General features: G+C 33.2%; 2 protein-coding genes across 3 annotated transcripts in view; one reads left to right on the top strand and one right to left on the bottom strand.

The window, feature by feature from the left end:
* The window catches only part of LOC129792419 (lachesin), an 83,980-nt gene extending 77,329 nt beyond the window's left edge, over positions 1-6,651 (bottom strand). Inside the window, exons 1-2 of one of the 2 annotated variants that reach the window (XM_055831475.1) lie at positions 6,573-6,651; positions 3,862-4,449 (exon numbers count right to left, since the gene is read on the bottom strand). In XM_055831475.1, coding sequence (XP_055687450.1) covers positions 3,862-3,976 — 115 coding nt within the window. In that variant the 5' untranslated portion in view covers positions 3,977-4,449; positions 6,573-6,651. The remainder of the gene's footprint in view (positions 1-3,861; positions 4,450-6,572) is intronic. The other variant, XM_055831476.1, reaches the window with a different exon arrangement.
* Positions 6,652-17,389: 10,738 nt separating this feature from the next.
* Positions 17,390-20,436, top strand: LOC129792400 (esterase B1-like). Its single transcript, XM_055831424.1, has 7 exons — positions 17,390-17,808; positions 17,886-18,023; positions 18,740-18,890; positions 18,966-19,357; positions 19,447-19,788; positions 19,851-20,108; positions 20,181-20,436. Exons 1-7 carry the CDS (start codon positions 17,671-17,673, stop codon positions 20,379-20,381), a joined length of 1,620 nt encoding a protein of 539 aa, XP_055687399.1. The 5' UTR covers positions 17,390-17,670; the 3' UTR covers positions 20,382-20,436.
* Positions 20,437-20,641: the final 205 nt, after the last annotated feature.

Raw genomic sequence — 20,641 nt, 5'->3', positions numbered from 1 at the left:
CAATACATCTTACGTGAAAGCATGGACTGAAAAAAGTGAATAAAGACTTGTTCAGATATTTTTGATGTTTTTCCAGTTTTCTCAGCCTCAGAATGGAAATTCAAAATTCTGGTACATCAAAACCTGCTTTGGTATTTCCTCTTTCATTTGCTTTTTATCTCATCAAAATCCATCCAGTAGATCCTGAGAAAAACTTCCCTTTTGTGTTTTGAGGAAAATCACAAGATGGCGGAAAGTAATTTTCTTACTCTTCAATAATAAATCTTTAATAAACCAACACTTGAAAACCAAGTTTAAGAAAAACCCCAAGAAAAGTAAAAACATTTAATTTCACCAGAAAGAGACCCCCTTAAATTTTGTATCCTTTTGTAGACCTGAAACAAAACACATTTAAACGATCTTAAGAGATAGTCCGTTATAGAAAAAAAAACCGTGGGCGATTTTTAAGTAAATTTTGAAAAAGAAATGTTAAAAGAATTTAACACGTTGTTAAAAAAATCAAAATTTGCGTTAAAAGTTTAAAAAAATTAAATTGAAAAATATTATTTAATTCCCGCATCCGTATAAAAAAACAAAAATATTTTTTTAAAAAAAATATACTATTAAATGATAAAATAATCATAGAAAGAACTAATAAAAATAAATCCATAAAGCTCTCGCATATTTTATATTATAATGTGGTGAAATATAGAAAAGTGATATTCAAACGAAGAAATTGAATTTACATAGATGCAGGTGTGTGATAAAATTTGCAGGAAAATCTCATGCACGGATTGCAATTAATTTTAATAGCTTCTGCACTAAGCTCACTTGTGCACATACACTCAATATATTTCCATATTTTCACGTATATCCATAATACCCCCCCACTCATGAATGCCGACACATGTAAATGATGTTTTCATAGGTTTTCGATATGTGTAAACATCAAAATTGCACATAGGCGCGTATCTCATGCAAAGTGCAATGAGATTTGTACCGGGGGTACGTTCCACAGATTGAATATTCACCATGATAACTACCGCAAATTGTTAGTAATGAAGTCAATTTGAGACAACCAAACCCTCTCATATTCAATTTAGGGGCTTAAATCCCAATGATTTGCATATAATATTGCGTACATATGCACTCTGTGGAAGCTCTCTCATCTTGAATTTAAATTACAAAATCTGTTTATCTCCAATGAGAGAATAATAATTTATATTAAATCATAACTATGTACCTACATTTTAAATTGAATTCTGATGGATTTATTTCTACATTTGATGATCTTTTTTTCTCTCTTTTAAGAAGTAAATAGAGAGAGAGAGAACAAAAAAATAAGCCAACCCACAGAGCGTGTAATTGTAATTTTCCCGGGTACGGGTATGACGAAAACAAATGGCATTTATTGTTGGAAAAAATCCAAAAGGAAAAACATGGGAATTTAGCAAAAGCTCATCCCGTTGCTGTGGGGAACGCCGTAGCGTAATCCCCAACAATCAATCCACGCAATGGGACTGGTATGTAAACAAAATTATTTCTTTTTGCTCTCCACCAGTGTCATGGATGTCGTATTTTATTCACCGCACTCCCCCGAGAGATCCAAGACGCGCGTACTGTGTACCAAAACAGAACCTTTTGCCCCCAAGGGGAGACCACACAATTGTATAATACCTGGCATCAGGAGACATATGCCACAAAGAAAAAAAATCAAACAATAATACAGATTAAGGCTCATGGGCGCCTTCATGGGGGAAACACCAATTAAATCACCTCCAGGGATTTCCAAAATTTTGTCATAAACAGCAAATAATGTAAAATTTTTTTGCCACATCCTCAGAGGAGCGCAAAAAAGTCCTCAACTTTTTTTTTACATTAATTCTTGTGGGAAATGTACGGAAAAATGCCTTTTTAGCTGTGTTTTATAAATGTCCAAATACTGTCAGTCAGACCTAAATCAATATCTGTTACGGGTAGAAGTTATTTTAGTATATACATGACATATTTTTTTGTGTGAAAATTTAGATTAAGTAATTTGTACTAGGCTTTCAAAACCATTAACCCTTAACGACCAATGGGACATTTTCGTGCCAAAGCTCGATTTTGAAAATGCTTAATTTTGGATAGTTTTTTTTTTTTAATTTATTGAGCTAAAGCCAATACAGAACGATGTCTTAATGGTCTCTGGACGAGAACACAAAAGAACATCTCCAAGGACACACAGGTTTAGGAAGGACGAAAAACAAAAATTTAAAAAAATCGGTGTTTTGGCCAAAAAAGTCTTATGAGCCTAAAAAACTCCTAAAAATTATTTTCACTCCATTCCCCTCGGATTTCTTACGGTCTTTAAGGTGTTAATCGAATTCGATATTTTTTTTCATCAAAAATGAATATTTTAAATTGAGAAAAAAAGAGAGAAAGAAAAAACTAAAAGAAATTGGTATGAAAATTGTTATTTTATCTGGTTAGTTTAGCTCGTTTTGGATTAAGTGAGCTTAAATTGAATAACAAACTATTTTTAGTTTTCTTGCAGAGAATCTATTTTTGAAGTATATAATCCAATAATCATCTTATTATTCAGTCTTTATATGGAAAAGATTGAAACTTATATAGTTTTGATCTTATTCATAAGCCGATTTCGTTGTAGAAGTAAACAAAATCCCAAGTACTCGAGGTGCACACACAAATTATAAATGAAACTTCTTCAAGAGTTTTCAGCCAAAGTGCTTTTGCAAAACATACACACTCACTTGATGGAATTTGAATGAAAAGGTACATAAGTATTTATAAATACAAGTGATTTTAGTGCAATGTCACACATTTCCCTCCCCCTTCCTACGTTGTTTTATGTAACTTGCTAAGTTGTGCTTTTGCCTTGAGGGGGGGTGGAAGAAAACGGATTTCAAAAGCAATACGAATGTTAACAATTGATCAGCTTGTTGAGCAGAAGATGCACTTGTACAGGAAAAAGTTTCCTATAGGGGAAAAACTTTTCAAAAGAGGCACTCAAAATCAACTTTAATTTTATAGCGAAAATCCGTAAAAAGCTTCTCGAATTTCCTCAATGCGAGCGGAAATGGAGGAAAAATAATTACACCTTGATACAATTTCTGCAATTTTCCTTTAATTAATTACATAAGGGTATGACGGAAGTCGAATTTTCTTGTAAAATTGGTGTAATGAAATTTAAAGGTTAATCTGTTGAATTAAAAATTCAAAATTGTTGAATCTCTCAAAAATCTTTTTATTTCTTTACAAGCACTTTAAGGTTGTAAGAAAAGAAAAGATTTTTAACAGAATACAACCCAAAATCATAATTTATTTGCTAAAAGTCTGACAATAAATTTATTTTACTAAAAAAAATTCTTTCACAGCAAAGTTCTTGAGAGACATTTTCTCTACATTTTTTGATAAATATCATTATTAAGTTCTTGTCTGCAAGATGCATAAACACCTTCATTAAGAAAAAGTCAAGTCACAAATTCATCTCATTTCATCCTTGTTGCCTTTAAAATTTCAACAAAAAAGCAAAATCTTTTTTTTTCTCTCTTTGAGTCAAATATTAAATTTTGCAGCATGTTTTCATTAGGATATTTCCTTCACTTTGGAAAGGGAGGGGAGCTTTTAAAGCTGGCGTACTTTGCAAGTGTGTTTTGGACATAAATTATGTATGCTATAGCTGAATTTTAAATGATGCGTTAATAATTCAGTGAAAGCTCCTCGTCTATTTTTATTTCCTTTAATCTCACGGGTTTGTGTGGAAATTCCTCAAATTCTGTCACTTTGTCTCGCATATAAGAATTCTTCGTCACTTGAGGCATCATAGAGAGATGGAATGTCGGGGGAAATGTGGGGTAGTGCCAAGTACCATCCACTTACCGTGTGTAACCAAAGTTGCGAGGTAGATGATGAAAAGAACTCTCCGGTGTGTGAATCGGTAAGGCAAGATATTGAGGGTGATGAGTGCATATTTGATGACATTGAGCAGCAGCATGATTTTCTATGTTGGTTCCACGTAGTACACAATACAATATTATATAGTTTAGTTTACTTAGAAGCACATATAGATTCAAGTCCTAATCACACGGAGTCGTTGTATTATATTTTTTTTAATCTCACTCTATTGTGGGCGGCTACAGTACGCCCCGACACCACCCTTTATTTGCACAATTAAACCGTTTTGCGAGAATTTTATGAATGAGCCCCGAAAATCTCAGTGTCTGGCACAAAATTCACTTTACACCACCATCAACAACATCCAACGCTATTGGGGTCCACCGAGCATTGGGTGGCGCGCGAGGTTAAATAGCCGGCGGCTTAATGCGCACGGGAGTAAATATTTAAAACCCCAATTTAATCGCACACAGCAGACTTTCAATCACTTTTTTATTGATGTTTAATTCGCTTTGATAGCATATCATTCACAAGGGAAACGTACAAGTAATTACGATTATGCGTGGGAAGCATCTAAAATAGGGGAGGGTAGACCGAAAGAGGAGAATTACGGGGAAATTGATTGAAATAAATACGTTAGTCGTAAAGAACCAACAGTTGAATTGAACACGAGAGAAAAAAAATCTCTTCAGAAGAGGGAAGCAATGTGCACAATTTCTCATTTGATAGTACATCCACCTTGGAGGAGAACTACATATACAACCCCTTTTCCATCATCCCCCTTCACAATTTAATTACTTTAGCATGATTCTGTTGTATATATAAAGTAAATATGGTTGGGTTGCAGGGATGTATGATTATATGCACAATACTCTCTGGTGCTTTTAATCATCTACAAATTTAAATTGTTGCTCAGTCATTTAATTAAAAATGCTGCGTACTCTGCATAGAGAGGTAAGTTGAAAGAGATATTTGTATCAGCAAATACCAAGAAAAAAAGACCACTGAATTTAAATAAATTAGAAAAGAAAATTAATTTTTCCCAACGTATACCATGTGGAGGTTGTTATGTATGAAATGTCGCATTTCTTATTGAACTAAACTGTTTAATTTACTAGAGACTCAAAACTTTATATAAAAGCTCTCAAACAATTTTTAAAAAACATTTTTGGAATTAAAGAAAATTTGGAATTTTTCTATTAAAAAATTGAAAGAATAAATTTTATTCTTTTATACGTTCTTCAAAATAAAAAGAACTTTTAGTGTGTACAAAATTATGTATATTGATACATTTTTGTTCATTTCATACTAATATTCCTAACTCTATTCATTTGTTTATATATCTTATAGATATTAATTTTTTATCAAAATGCAATAAATAAATAAATTTTATTGAATTTAACAGAAATGACAAAAAATATAAATAATTTAAAAAATAGACAAAGTACCTAATAATGATGTTTATTCTAATAAAAATAATTTAATTGATTAATTAAATATTTGGAAAATCTTAAATGAATTATAATGTAAAACGACAAACCTGATGCCAACTTTCTTTGATTTTTTTTTTCCTTTTTTTATCATAAAGTTTAAAAATATTTATAAACACTCAGAAATGTACCATACACTTTATAAAAAAATTTAATTGAACAACTTATTTTAGAATTTCTTATAGGTAGTTATTTTTTAAAATTTTTACAAGCTTTAAAATTTTCCTGTCACATTACATCGTTTTTTGTAGATATATCATCGCTTAATTTATCGTCCCCTGTGGGCGTGGTATTCACTGCAAACACACGGCAAATGCATCAATATTTTTGCACTAAATATGACATTTCATACATAGCAACTCAAAGCACGACGAGACAGTGGATAGGAGAGAGCTCATGATAAAATCCTTTATATTCCCATCATACCACTTCTCAGCCAATTAAAGCACAATATATATATTGGATTTATACGGAAAATTTTCACTGTGTTGGGGGTTCTCACTGTCCAAAAATGCAAAACGGTGGGTATTTACTTAACATGAAAATTATACTATGGGCGTGTGAAATGGTGGGGAAACACAATAAATTCTGCAGTAGTTTTGTGTTTTTAGTTTGTGAAGCGGAGCTTGATGGAGGCGCCTGGTGAGCGCGAAAGACAGCTAATAAATGGTATATCTCGGTGTGAGTGTCTTGCCAAGTACTATTTAAATGAATGTCTGCAAGGAGACAGAATGTTCATTTTCCATTGGCTTGGCACCAAAAGCAAAGGGGTTTCCGTGGTGTAGAAGTCAGTGGTATAATGGTAATAATGTTTTTTGGGTTATATGTATAAAGTTAACCCGCAAAAGACGGAAAAACTCCCGCAAACCGAACTATTCAACAGTTGTCGTAACACCCTGGGGGTGTAGAGGATTCCCACAGCGGTGTGGGTGCGCGCTTAATTTCATTTCTATCATCTCCTAAACTCCTCTCGGATGTTGTATCAAAAGTTCCGCTCTGCTTTCTTCATTCAATATGGGGACAAAATATTCTCCCTTATACCCCAAGAGACCGCAGAGAACATCATTTTGAAAATCAATATTATTTTTCCTGAAGAAGGGCAACCAGAGGGGTGGGGGGGACGGATGGTGGGTAGAAAGCATTTAAGTACGGTGAATTGACTCCTTTGAGGATATCTTCCAAATGAATTCTTTAAACACTTCTCACGCAATAAAGGCTTCCTTCTATCCGACATCAACGACACAAACGCACCGCGTCCTTTCTCGTCCTTCTACGAAGTGAAACTGAATGAAGTACCCTTCTTTCAACTTCATACTGCTCCTAAAATTCACATGCCTCTCTCATTGTATCCTTCTCTCGGTGCTGCTTTGCTCACTGGTGGAAAAGTCGTGAAAAGCATGGAGGAGAGAATGTAAACATTACTGTGTTGCCATAAGCGGTGAGAGGAAAGAGAAAATGTGAGCGAGATTTTCTTTGCGCATTTTTGAGCGCCAAATCCTCTCTTTGGCATTTTCTCACATCCGGCCGGAGAATTTACCACACAACCAGAGAGTATCCTCTCGTACACCGTTGGGACGTGTGGTTATGAGAAGAAAGGGAGAGCTCTTGTGAAAATGAATTACCAAAAATATTATACAAAGAAACTCACAGGCAATTGCATTAAAATAGACAGTTAGATAGCATAATGGGAGTCATGAAAAGTTATATGCAAAAGTCCATTAAAAAAAATCTTGCAAAAGGGGATTTTTGAAACTTTTTAGATAATCTTCCGGGAAAAAAAATTGATTTTCTACGGAATTTAGTTATTAAACTTTTGTTTTTTAGAAAGGAGTAGGTAGTTAATCACGTGTGTCACATACTTTACTTAATTTTAAATTAACAAAAAACTGAACAGTGAAAATGAAATAAAATTAATGAAAAAGAAATCAATCTATTTGCATTTTCCATATAATTTATTAGTATTGAGTTTTATTTGGATTTGTTGCACCAGTTTCATGAAGTACACCAAAGTAAATTTAAATGTGTAAATAGTATTTAAATGACATCACATTGAAAATAATTAATAAACTAAAAAGTCATTAAAAATTCTAAAGTTAGAAAAAAAGGCAAATATATTGAAAATTAAATTGAAATTAAAAATTGAAAATATGTACTGTACATATATTGAAGCAGTAGCTAGATTCTGATATGAAATGCAATCTTACTACACATTTTTTTTCTATTATTTTATTTTTTTACTTTTTGTCAATCTGTATAAAAATATTGATGCGTATCTCATCTCTTCAATTTTCAGTAGTTTTTCGTCTTTCTTGAGAGAGTTCTCGTGGATAAATCACAAAAGAAAGTTGCATTTTACATTAATTTACATTTTACATCTATCCACTGATATACATATGCATTTTTATTTAATTTGTAAAAGTTTTGGAAAAAAATAGTGGAAAACTTTCCATTTAATACAAATAATTTAACATTAATTTTTTTTGTAAGATTAAAATAAATATTTCATTATTTATTAAATTTTTTTGTTTAATATTCTGCTCGTCAAGAGAGCTGAAGCCTGGTGGAGACATGTAAGTTAATTAATTAAAAATTGCAAGGTATATTTATACGTTTGATTGGCACAGAGCCACAGCTCCATTGTCAGTCTTTATTAAAAATTCATTATCGAAACCAGACACAAACGAAATGTACAATCAATCAATACTTTGAAATTGTGTCCCGAAGTTGTACTCCATTGGTAAACATTATACATAGCATGTAACAAGGCATGGGAAGTAAATTGTAAAAGTTGATTCCTTTACAAAAAGGTAGCCACAATGTTGTTCCGAGGAGCTACGCGACACAATATGGACATATAGACTGTAAGTTCATAATTACTTCCCTCCCAGAGGGGATGTAGGACGAACGAGAAAATCATCGGAGTGATACATTGAATGCTTATGTCTCGGTCACTGAGCACAAATTACCTTTCTGCACTACATACATACATATATCCCCACCCACATACTAAATGCCACATCTACTTAATATGAGACAAGAACTCATCGTTTCACCGGAAAATACCCCCAAAAACCGATTTTCCATCAATGTGATCAGCGGATGATTTTATACATAAAACACGTGCCCTTCCTGCTGAACTATTGCGTTACGTAGATACCTACATTGAAAACAATATGAGATTGAATTTTGAGAGCTGTAAGGCTATGTGCGTATGCCGTATCAAACCCCCTAATTGCGTCTAGTACATGTGAATTTTAATCATTTTCAAATTACCTACTCTATGGGAATATTGCACATCTAATTTGCTATTCCATATAAATTTTCAATAATTCGAATGATGTAATTAAATTTAACTTGTATTCTATTTATGCTATTTTGCCCAGAATAATTCCACAGTAAAATTGCATATGAGAATATTTTGCAATTTATCCTCAATTATACGGCAAATGTAGAATTTTGGATTTTTTACATACCTACACTTTTTGGGTAATTTGTAAGCCAGCCGGCATTTGATAGTTTTCCATCAATACAAAATCATATGATAGTTATGTTATGTACATTTCAATTACCTGTTGAAATTATTTTGCCAATTAAATCGCAAAAGAAAATTTATTAAAGCATTTATTTCTTTAATTTATTCTTTATTCTACTTGGAAAATATTTTGAGAACAAAGAGAATCTTAAAAATCTAATATATATTGGGTACAGCTCAATTCGTTCAATTTTAATATGATTTTTCATATAATGCATTATTTTATTTACTCCAGACTGAACACGATTTTTCTGTAGAGTGGGCAATAATTTTTCCACTTGACTTCACCCCATCTTAGCATAGGGGACTAACATAAGGGTGTTTGCAGCAAGAATTATGCAGTTCACTGAATGAATAATCTAATAAATGAAAAAGTTTTTGAAGGTACGGATTGATTTTTTTCTTTGAAAAATATTTGAATACTTTGAATATCTACATAGTTTCTTTGTTAATTAATCTTTTACTAAAAGACTTGCATAAGAAAATTATTGATTAAAAAGACAAATCGATAAAATATTACAGCAGTGCTGTATTTGCCCATTATGACTATGTTTAACGATTAATGGAAATTCAACAGTAACTATGTGCACACTAAAGCACAATAGTTTGAAGCTTATGGTACTTTATTTTACTATAGAATATTAAACCATATTAAACAATATGATGATCCACAAGTTGCTATCTGCTGTTGTATCGTCGCTTCTCACCGTTTTGGGTGACTTAAAAATTCAAACCATCAATACTGTGCAATATAATGCACAAAATGGGTGGAGTAGTGCACAATGGAGCCGCACATACGGGGGTTGCCCCATGTGTGCTCCCTACACGCCAACGTCCTCGTTGGCATCATCCTCAGTGTGTATTGTGTTAATTAATGTGATAACGTTGTAATGGATGTCTGCAGTATGAGCTTAATGGTGCTTGAATCAATTCTAACTAGAGCCGTGCATATTAGTTATTGCTGGATGGAAAATGAGTTTAGGTATATCCACCACCCCAATCCCTCTCTTATCACCACCCGCCCACAATATCACACTATTCCCACCTACGTTGAAAGCCTTTTGAGCACAAAATGTCTATATTTTCCTTAATTGGAACATTAAGATTAAACTTTTCCCTCTTCCAGGGTGATTACTTAACGAAAAAGTTTTTCATTCGGTGTGTGTCAGCATCTTTCCGCATTTAATATCATACATGGAACGTGATAAGTAAATTCACTCCTCGGAAGTGTTGCAGTAATCCCACTTGAAATATTTTCACACAAAGCAGAAAATATTTGGAACTAAATCACCATATGGGAAGTTTATAATGGGGCACATACGGTACATAGTGCAGGCGATATTAGCTTAGGACCGTATGCAAAGTATATATATTTGCAAATTTGCACTCTGCTCCACCTTTCAATATATAGATAAGCAATATTTCTATTAAAATATGCCAAAATTTATGAAAATCTTAATAATAAACACCTAACATAATCACTGTGATAATATTTTTAAAAAATATATCAAAATTTAAGGAATATGCGTTTTAATGAGGATTTTGTAAGAATTTAAACGTACTGTTAGAACGTTTTTGATCGGTAAAGAAAAACAGGGGAATAGCTATAAATCTACTTAAGCTGATCTAAAACATTTTTTTTTATTTAAGGACACTAAAAATTAAAACAAAACGAATTGGAATTAGAAATTTAAGAGAATTGGTATTTTATAGTAATTTTAAGGGCTGTTACATTCGAATAGATATCTTTTAACAATTTCTTGGGAAAATTTTACAAGTAGAATTTTACTTTTTATGAATTAATGAGAATTTGTAAAATTCTTTTCACATCTAAAAATGAGAATTCATGAGTTTTTAGACAGTTCTTGCCCAAAAACGAATTTTCTTAACGCAAATAAATGCAAATGGCACCACCTCAAAGATGACTCAAAACCCTAAAATTTGCATTTTCAAATGGAAATTGCGAGAGAACCAGAGCATAGGGAGCAAAACGGCTGGCAGATCTGGACCCGTGAGATCAAAATCTACCAGATACCGTTGAGATATCCCAAACCGCAGTCCAAATAGGTAGAAATATCTTGCTGTGTTATCTGACGTTTCTTTTCTAACGTTTAACGTTTTTGTTTTTGTTCCATAGCTGGCATTTCTTTTCAAGCGTTCTACGTTTTTTTCTATCGTTTAAAATTTACTTTTAAAATTTATTTAAACCGTTTTTTGTCAGAAAATAATTTCTTTTAAACTCTGTAAGAAAATCCTTAACGTTAGAATTTTTAGGGATGGTTTTAACACTCAAATACAATCCCTGCTTACGCCACAAGTTAATTTTTGAACTTCTTCTAATTTCCAAATTTTCCTTGCAAAAAAAAGAAACAACGAGGTCTCTTGAGTGAGAAAGCGCTCCATATTACTAGACATTCCCACCCTACAAAATTACCCGATTAATTTTCCCCATGTGAATTTGAAATGCAAACTAAACATCTAAATCAGCATTACCTGTGTTTGTTAATTGTAGTTTAGAGGAGCAACAACTAGTCTTCTCTTGGCAACTTATCAATTTTGTCGCTATGTACGTACACATAACATGTTACGAGGGTGTTATTCAATATTGGAGTTTATAGCGGCAACTTTGCAGCAGTACCACCCTCAAAATTCTATGGAAATTGTACAACATTTAGCTGGGAATTCCCAATTGTTGTCATCTACGATGTTGTGGTACTTTATCGAAAAGTTTGTGCAACAATTCCGCGCATCACGGGTGGTTTCTTTTGTGATATTTCATCACCTGAAGGTATCTTGTTGTACTGTTGCGCAAAATGTAGCGGAGATCAAAATGAATTGAAAGCCATTTTTCTCCCTGAATGTCGTTTCCGCGATGCTACGCTGAGCCTTGATTTAGATTTGATATTTAGGATTTTCTGGTCAAGTGTCATTTAAAAAAAGAACAAGGTCTTTTCTACCCTCGCAGATGGGACTTTGAGGATTTTGCATTTTGCAATATGTCACTCCCAATAGCACTAAATGGTACATGTTTCAATTGGAAGGTTGTGTCTATTTAAAAATCACCGTGAGGCTGGTGAATTCGATTAAAAAGTAGCATAAGTTATGGATGTTTTCCAGAGAGAGAGAGTGTGGAAGCATCCATAACTTTAGGATTTAGCAAACAAGCTGACTTACATTTTGACAAGGAGATATTTTGCATGTTCTTTGCCTCAATGGAGGCTCCATGTGAGGGATGATTTAAATTGCGAATAGAATTTTTCGTGTAAAAATTTACATAGTAGATTTAGAGCAAAAAAAAAGACATCTTCCATGTTAATAAAGGAATATTGAGAAGCTAGGCTAACCTAGTTCCACAGATTTTATCGATTCTCAATAAATGTGATTCGTAGAAATTGCAAATTTATGAACAATGATCTTGATTTTCGATAAGCTCTTGAACTATTTATGTGAGCTTTCTCCTAAAAGTGCAAAAGCTCTCGTCTCGTGGCGTGATAAATAATATCTGAACAGTAGAAATATCTCTCCACTAACAATTCATATGATTTATGGAGTCGCGTTCGTGAAATATTTTTCCACCTGATAGCATATCTAAGGTATATTGCGCAGAAAGCACCCAGAGAATGCATTTCATTATAATGTTTGTGCCTCCCATAAGAGTCATGTAGAACATTTTGGCGACATAGACAAGTATGCTTCTCACCCAGTGACGTCGATGTATGAAGTGCTGAGGATGTGCATTTTGCTATCTCGCGTCAGGTAGTTTCGTTAATGAAGTTGCTGAATAGTTTTTGTAGGAGAGACAAAAAATGAAATAAAATACTTGAACTGGATCTCAAATAGAATTAATCTCCATTTTAAATAAGAAAACGTGTCACGAATATTCACATTTTCACTGCGACATTCCAAAAAATTCAAAGACAAGATAGACTTGCAGACGAAATGAGCCTTATCTATTTAATCTACAAGCTTGCATAAATTCTATTGCAGTGTTTTAATTTAAAAGAAAATCCCAACTTGAGCTCATTTAACATTTTCTTACTTCCTTTAAGAAGATTGGATTTTGCTTCTGACACTTCGCTCTATACTCTTACCAAGAAATTATTTTCATAATTTTATGCTTAATTCACCTTCAGATTTGCAGATTTTTTTTAATATTTCGTCAATTTGAAAGAATAAATGGATGAAACAAAAGTTTTTATAATTGTGCTTAAAAATTTTTGGAATTTTAAATAAATCATTTCTGTTAACCCATATTTGTCTAAAATATTTAAATTTAAATTATTTCATTGAAACTTCTTTCTGTAAACAAAAAACTATGAAATTAAAAAAAAAATTAAGAAATATTGAGCACAAAAAAGGAGTAAAGTAAAACTCCTTCAATCATATTATTTGCAAATAAATGGACTTAATGTATTATTAAACAATTGCGTCTTAATCAAGTACGCAAAGTCAAATAATTTCAAATTAATTTATCAAGAATTACCTTAATAAAAGGTGATAAAAATCTGTTTGTTGTCTTTTTGTTAATAACTACATAGTACATATGTATATAAACAACTCCAATAAATTTAACAAATTTCATAGATGCCGTGATAGGGTTAAATCGCTTTGTTTTGAATGAAAACAATAGAAAGAAAATCCTGAATAATTTGCAATTCAAATTTTATTAAAAACACCGTAGAGTATATATTATTAAATCAATAGAATATAAATTTGACTAACAGTCTATTCAATAAATGCGCAAAAGGTAAACAAAATTATTAAAAAAAATTTCACAGACGGTGAAAAGACATATTTCCGTTATAATTTTTAAATCTTTACAAGTCTATGGATTTAAAGCATTTAGTAAATGATTCCTTGAAAGCTTCTTTAATATTCTCTACGAATTAACACATCGTTGGTGAACAGACTTCTAAGGGTGTTGGTGGAGTGTTTACCATTACGTCTCAATATTTGTTCAGCAAACGGATTTATTTGCTAAGTGATTTCATTCTCATGGGGAAAAAGGATTGACATACATGGATAGACTAATTAACTATTAATGCAATAAACTGGGCATTTTTTTCTCTCAATCCACATGCGGAAACATATCAAATCGATTTTTATTTAATTCATCTATGACATGCTATTTCGGATCTGAATGACTGTAATTATTCATTCATGGAGGTGGATTTTAATGTTTAATTTCATGAAACTGGACCATGTGCTTGCCTCTTTCTCTCTCCATTCATCCAATAGAAACATATTAAATTTCAAACAGAAATTCAATTTATGGTTTTTTTTCCAATCGCTAAAATACATAATATTGGGCTATACATATAGATGATTTTGTAGAAAATGCCTTATATGAAAAAATAAATAGATTTATTTAATAAAGCTACAAAATGTTGAATAACATTTTTATGACGGAATCCTAGGTGGTTTGTCGGGAAAAATAAATATGTAATTATCCTGCAAAACATCGGCTCGAGCCACGCGCATTCTGATAAATTAAATAAGTAAACAAACTAAGCGAAAATGGAAACTAGCGAAAAACTCAATTAAAATAATCACGTTAAATGTTATTGCGCGAGTACTGAAATGCCCGCTTTGGCTATGAGCCTGTGAAACTGTATACTGCATAGTATACCTACCTACCACCTAAAAGGGGAAGCAATGAGGGTATCCGGGAGGCAGTCATCCATTACTCAACTTTCAATTAAGATAATCTCAAATGGTATGAAATGTTCTCCAGACGCGGTTATGCTGCTGCATCGGAGATTGTATGTATTTTGCAATGAGAAAAAAAAAGTCCTCAGTGATGGTAAAATTGTGTTGGGATTTTCAATTTAATATTCCTGCCACACATCACAGGAAAACTAAATGTCTTTTGTTGGCATTCTGAATTGCAACAAATACACAAATTTCACATAAGAAAATTCATTTAAAACAAATTTATTAGTTAAATTGTCATAAATTGAAGTTTATGAATTAATTCACATGTGTGTGTGTCTTTATAAATCTGATTTTTATGGGAAATATGTGGAATTCAGTTGGTGAATATGAATCATTCTTGCATGGAAGTTCTTGCACAACATCCCAGCACTGCTATTTTGGACACACTATGTGTGATGTACCAGCCATTCATCCTATGTATTTCCGTCTCAAAAATTCATCATGTCTTACTGACACCAAAATGACAACATTTTTCATTTTCGTGTGCAAACTCCGCATACGTTGCATTTTCCCAGAGGAAAAATTTAAGCACATATCCAAGATGAAATGAGTTTTCTGCCGGACAAAGAAATTTTTGATGAGAAATACACACAGAGAAATTAAGGATAAATTTTGAAAAGCTCAAAATCACGCCTTGAAAGCTTTTGTAACATCCCAAGCTTTCCTAGCAGTTTATTCATTTTTTTATGTTCATATTGCATTATTCAAAAATGCAAAATAGGCACGAAAAAAATTAAAGAAAACTTTTTTTTAAGAAAATCTTAGCTGTATTTCGAACAACACAGATTATTTTTTAAATCAAAAGTCATTTTTTAATTCATTTTCAAAATATGTTAAATAAATTTTAAAAAGAAATTAGGAAAAACTCCTTCTTGAATACATTTCTGGTTACGTCTGATCAGATCATTAAACTCCATTCCACATAAAATGATTTGTAATCATAATTGAATTTGTGGTGAAAAAATAATTTTGTTCATAAGAATTTGAAAAAATTCTTTAACTGATCATTTTAAGAATTTAAAACACAGGATGATTAAAAAAAAAAACGGACAAAAACTTTCCTTCGTTTAGTTTTAAAAATAAAATCAGACATCATGGTACAAGTTAATTGGAAAGCTCGGAGAGTCATGGAGTATGTAAAAGCTGTTGTACAATGGTGTACCCCATGTGTGGCCATGGAATAGCGAGAACAATGTGGAGTGTTCAAAAGGACAAATGATGGAACTTATTGATGATGGATGGTTATTCACAAATTCTATGTTTTTGTGACTATGAGAGTTTGTGGAATTTGCTCATGAATATTGCATTATCTCCAACCGATGTAGTGTCAATTATTGCAACTGCAACATCATTAACTAATATTATATTTGCTTTTGTATATTAATTGCCATTTCATTTGCACTGTGCAATGTCATAATGTTTTTTGACGAGGATAAATGCAAAAGGATTTTTTAGAGAGAGAGAGAGAACAGAGCGGGAAAATTTGTTCAAAATGTATTTTTGCAGTATTGCAATTGGGTCGTATTTTGTATTAAATTAGTATTAAATAGAAGAAAGTCACCCGTTATAGAAATCATAGCAATAAATCCTCTGGGCGATTTGCCAGGCATAGTGCAACATATTTCTTCGAGTCGAAGACGTGCTGGACAATCGGAGCTTCTTCAAGAAATGCATGTGGAGATGCCGTACCGAAGCACTTATTGAAAGACTTATTGGTGAATGGAACATAATATGGATCAGGAGATAGCACATGGTGCGCCCATTTTTCTCAATTTTACACTCTTTCTTAACACACTCCCCAGCCAGCAGCATTATATGGGCTGAGGGGGTGAAACTTCATTCTCTATCACTTTTACAACATTCGTGTTCCCCATTCTTTTTTTTTTGGCTGAAACGAATTTTTTTTTATGAATAAAATTCCTTACCGAGAGATTTATTCCCCTCCTTGGCCAATATAACGATTTCTGACCATCACACCTGGCCCCGTAAAGTCGAGCAATATTCAAGGAAAATGTGGACTTTCGTTCAATCTCACATGTTCCGATATTACCGTCGCAGGTATGTCCCAGTGAATGGGGTTTTTTGCATTTCTTTGCCATGTGCTTACTCAGGGATTTTGCACAAACTCAACTTTAGATTACCCGCCCCCGTAAAGTCTCAATTTTGTCGTCTTGTGGGAAAAGTTTTTCCCGTGGCTAAGCAGAAAAATTGCCACGCTGTATGATGAAATTTTATTTATTTTCTCTCACAGGAGTAATAGCACGCTATCAAGATACACCAATTATGCCCACTTAATCTCAAGCAGCCACCTGAAGACTTTTGCGACTTTTTTTTAAACTTGTGATCGTTTATATCTCAAAATTCAACTTCAAACTTAATCTTTGAACAATAACGCCGACTAATCAATAGAGGAATAAATTATTTGTTATTTTATAGTTTTCCTTTCCTTTGAATATGGAAAGAAGTTAAGATAAAGATTTGAGTAAATCATACAACAAGAAAAATCATCAAGGAAGACAGAAATTAGGACAAAGTTTAGAGAATCATTTTTCTTTTAATTAAAATTTTATAGTTTCTGCATTTGTAAATTCTGATAAAAAAAAGTCTGAGAAAACTAATAATTTTCCCTAATTTTGATTTTATAAATTAATCAACGTATTTTACGACTTCTCTGTTTATCATTACGCCAAAAATTCTAAATTTTTAAATGAATCACTCTTGACCTTGATCAGACCATTATAGTAATGGCTTTTAAAGCGCAAATGTGTTGTTGTAATAAAATTAAGCTTCAAGTAGCTGAACCCACCAGAGAGGAGCTTTTATCATTAGCCGAATGATAACTATGCTCTTTTATTGCTTCGATACCTATCCGTTGTTATTTCTTATCAGAAGTGCTCAAAAATTACACAAATTCAGTTTTATCTGGCCACATCCGCGCTCATTGATAGTGTATTTGTAAAGCTAACACAGACAACACGCATTAGCTTGAGCATTATTTTCTTGCTAGAGTGAAAAATGAGCAGTGATCGATAGCGAGTTAGCGCGAAAGCACGTAAAATGGAGGAAACGATCATCGTGCAGACAACCCTTGGGCCTGTGAAGGGGATAAAGAAGACTTCTGCCCTTGGTAGTGATTATTTCAGCTTCCAATCAATTCCATACGCTAAACCACCTGTGGGCGATTTACGATTCCGGGTGAGATCACGCCCAATTAAGCAACATAATTGTGCTAACCGAAATAATCAACTGTGTGTATTTGGTGACTTGTGTAGGATCCCCAGCCGGCTACACCATGGAATGAAGTTCACGATGCAACAAAAGAGGGTCCGTGCTGTCCCGCCAAGAACAATCTGTTGAATGTGATCCACGGCGAAGAAGACTGCCTCCATATCAACGTCTTCACGAAGAGTGTGAGTGATTTTATTACATAATATTGGAATGTGTTTGTGAGTTTTGTTAGATTTCTGTGGATACGCATACACTTTTAATCAACTGATAAAATGTTATTAAATGTGTACAACACAGTTGATTTCGTAAGAACGTGTAGAAAAATTATTTGAAAAATTGTTCTTGAAATTGATTTAAAATTTTAATTAATAAATTGTTAATGAATGCCTAAATAATCTATTAAGGTGTTCGTCAAATTAATTTTAAGAATTTACCTCATTCAAAATACCAGGAAAAAATTCTAAATAAAACAATTTTATGAAAATTTCTGTATTCTACCTATAATTTTCTAGCTGTTGTAAAATATTTATTTAAATAATCACAAGAATTAACAACATTTTTTAAAGAAAATAAATGAGATTTTTATCAACGTGCGCTCGTTGAACAGACTGTAGCACAGTGTCGGCCATTAGAATTGATTTTAATCAATTCCCTTTATGAATAATTCTCAAAAGCATAAGCAGAAATAAGACCCAAAGAGAAGCAATATACATGACATTTTGACCTTCCATTGTTGTAATTAAAGCAGCATAATTAACGGTGAAACTGTTTAATATTTAAATTCAACGTCTTCATGAATATTTAAATTAAAATTATTTTTAAGCTGAATTTTAATTCCTAAAGCTAAATTTGGATTTTTTAATGGATCTTAGAGATTTCTCGTCTTAATTTAATACAGCTAAACCCAAATAAATTAGTACCGGTGATGATCTACATTCATGGAGGTGCATTTATGAGGGGATCAAGTACAGCTGATATGTATGGACCTGACTTTCTTCTGCAGAAGGATGTAATCCTCTTTACTTTTAATTATCGTCTTGGTGCTTTCGGTAATAAGGATGCAAGGGCTAATAAATTAATCCTTGATATAATAAATGTATTACATAAAAATTCATTTGTTGTAGGTTTTCTGAGTCTGGACGATCGATCACTCGAAATTCCCGGAAATGCCGGACTAAAGGATCAATGCATGGCCATCAAGTGGTGCAAGGATAATGCAGCATTCTTCGGGGGAGACCCAGAAAATGTAACATTGTTTGGTGAAAGTGCTGGTGGATGTTCTGTCCACTATCACATGATTTCCAGCAAGTCACGTGGACTTTTTCATCGAGCTGTCGTGATGTCTGGAACTGCCCTCAATTGCTGGTCAGTCGTACCTGAGCATAATTGGGCCCATAGACTTGCAATAGCTCTCGGATGGGATGGGAAGGGTAGTAAGAAAGATATGGTGGAGTTTCTCAGAAGCGCAGAACCGAAAAACATCGTCAAAGCTCAGGAAACTCTCATTAATCCCGAAGTAAGCATATCAGCATTACAAGGGAATATTATGTATACATAAAAACCAATCATAATTTAATTCCTTTTGAACATATAAATTCTTTGCAGGAGCGTAAAAATAAAATTTTATTCCCCTTTGGACCCGTGATTGAGCCATACATTGGAAATGGATGCTTCATCCCGAGAGATCCCCTTGAGATGGCACGAGAAGCATGGAGTAACTCAATTCCCATCCTTATTGGGGGTGTCTCTGATGAAGGATTATTCAGCTACCGTGAGGCTATAGAATTTCCCGATGTTGTGAACAATCTAAAGTGCGAGAATATGGTACCATTGGACTTAAATCTGGATCAGTCTGGAGAAGAAAATCGCAAATTTGCACAACTTATCAAGAAATTCTATTTTGGTGATAAAGAACCATCTATGGAGACTCTCAATGAGTACATAATGGTAAGAAAAAAAAGATTTTAGAACTTTTAGGAATGCAATGAGATTTTCTTCTAATTTTCCAGCTGATGACTGATAAACTCTTTTGGCATGGAGTCCAGAGAACCCTTCTATCTCGTCTTAATGCCCCTCAAAGTGGACCAACCTACCTCTACCGCTTCAACTTTGACTCGCCAACATTTAATCACTATCGTGTCATTATGTGCGGAAAAACTGTCCGTGGTGTATGCCATGCTGATGATCTCTCCTACATCTTCAAGAATGTCATTTCCAAGGAAGTACCCGAAGCTTCAACGGGTGAATTTAAAACAATCCAACGAATGGTGCGTTTAAAATTCCCAAAATTAAGGGGGAAATTTTCATTAAAATCATGGTTAATGTTGGTATGCTTTTAGGTGAATTTGCTTGTCAGCTTCGCCACAAATAGCGACCCAAACTGTGAAGCAATTAAGCCCACTATTTGGCATCCCATTGACCAAAACACCACCCCATTTAAGTGCCTCAACATTTCGGACGAGGTGACCATGATTGATTTGCCAGAGAGCGAAAGGATGGCCCTTTGGGATTCAATGTACAAGAAAAATCAACTTTACTGAGGAAAGCTCTGAAAATTTGAACAAAGATAAATATAAATAAACGAGGTAAATTGTCGCTTCGCTCCAATTTTCCTCGCCCCGCTTCGCGGGGGGTTTTGCGCTTCGCGCAAATTTTAGAGAAAAAAAATTGTGATGATTTATAAGTATGATTGGGCACACCTATCAATCCCAAAGAAAAATTTGCAAAGAGAAGAAATCATTTTCATACAACATTTCCGGCGCCAAATTCAAAAATTCGCAAAAGCTGCATGAGAGTTATA

The sequence above is a fragment of the Lutzomyia longipalpis genome, chromosome 3 (assembly GCF_024334085.1).
Source record: "Lutzomyia longipalpis isolate SR_M1_2022 chromosome 3, ASM2433408v1".
NCBI lineage: Eukaryota > Metazoa > Arthropoda > Insecta > Diptera > Psychodidae > Lutzomyia > Lutzomyia longipalpis.
The sequence above is the reverse complement of the archived record's forward strand: the minus strand, read 5'-3'. Positions and strand labels throughout refer to the sequence as shown.

Excerpts from the sequence above, each read along its gene's own strand:
- LOC129792400 (XM_055831424.1), top strand. The coding sequence starts at position 17,671 with ATGGAGGAAACGATCATCGTGCAGACAACCCTTGGGCCTGTGAAGGGG. Across the intron at positions 17,809-17,885 it reads TGGGCGATTTACGATTCCGG|GATCCCCAGCCGGCTACACC; the intron begins GTGAGATCACGC and ends TGACTTGTGTAG. Across the intron at positions 20,109-20,180 it reads TTAAAACAATCCAACGAATG|GTGAATTTGCTTGTCAGCTT; the intron begins GTGCGTTTAAAA and ends GTATGCTTTTAG.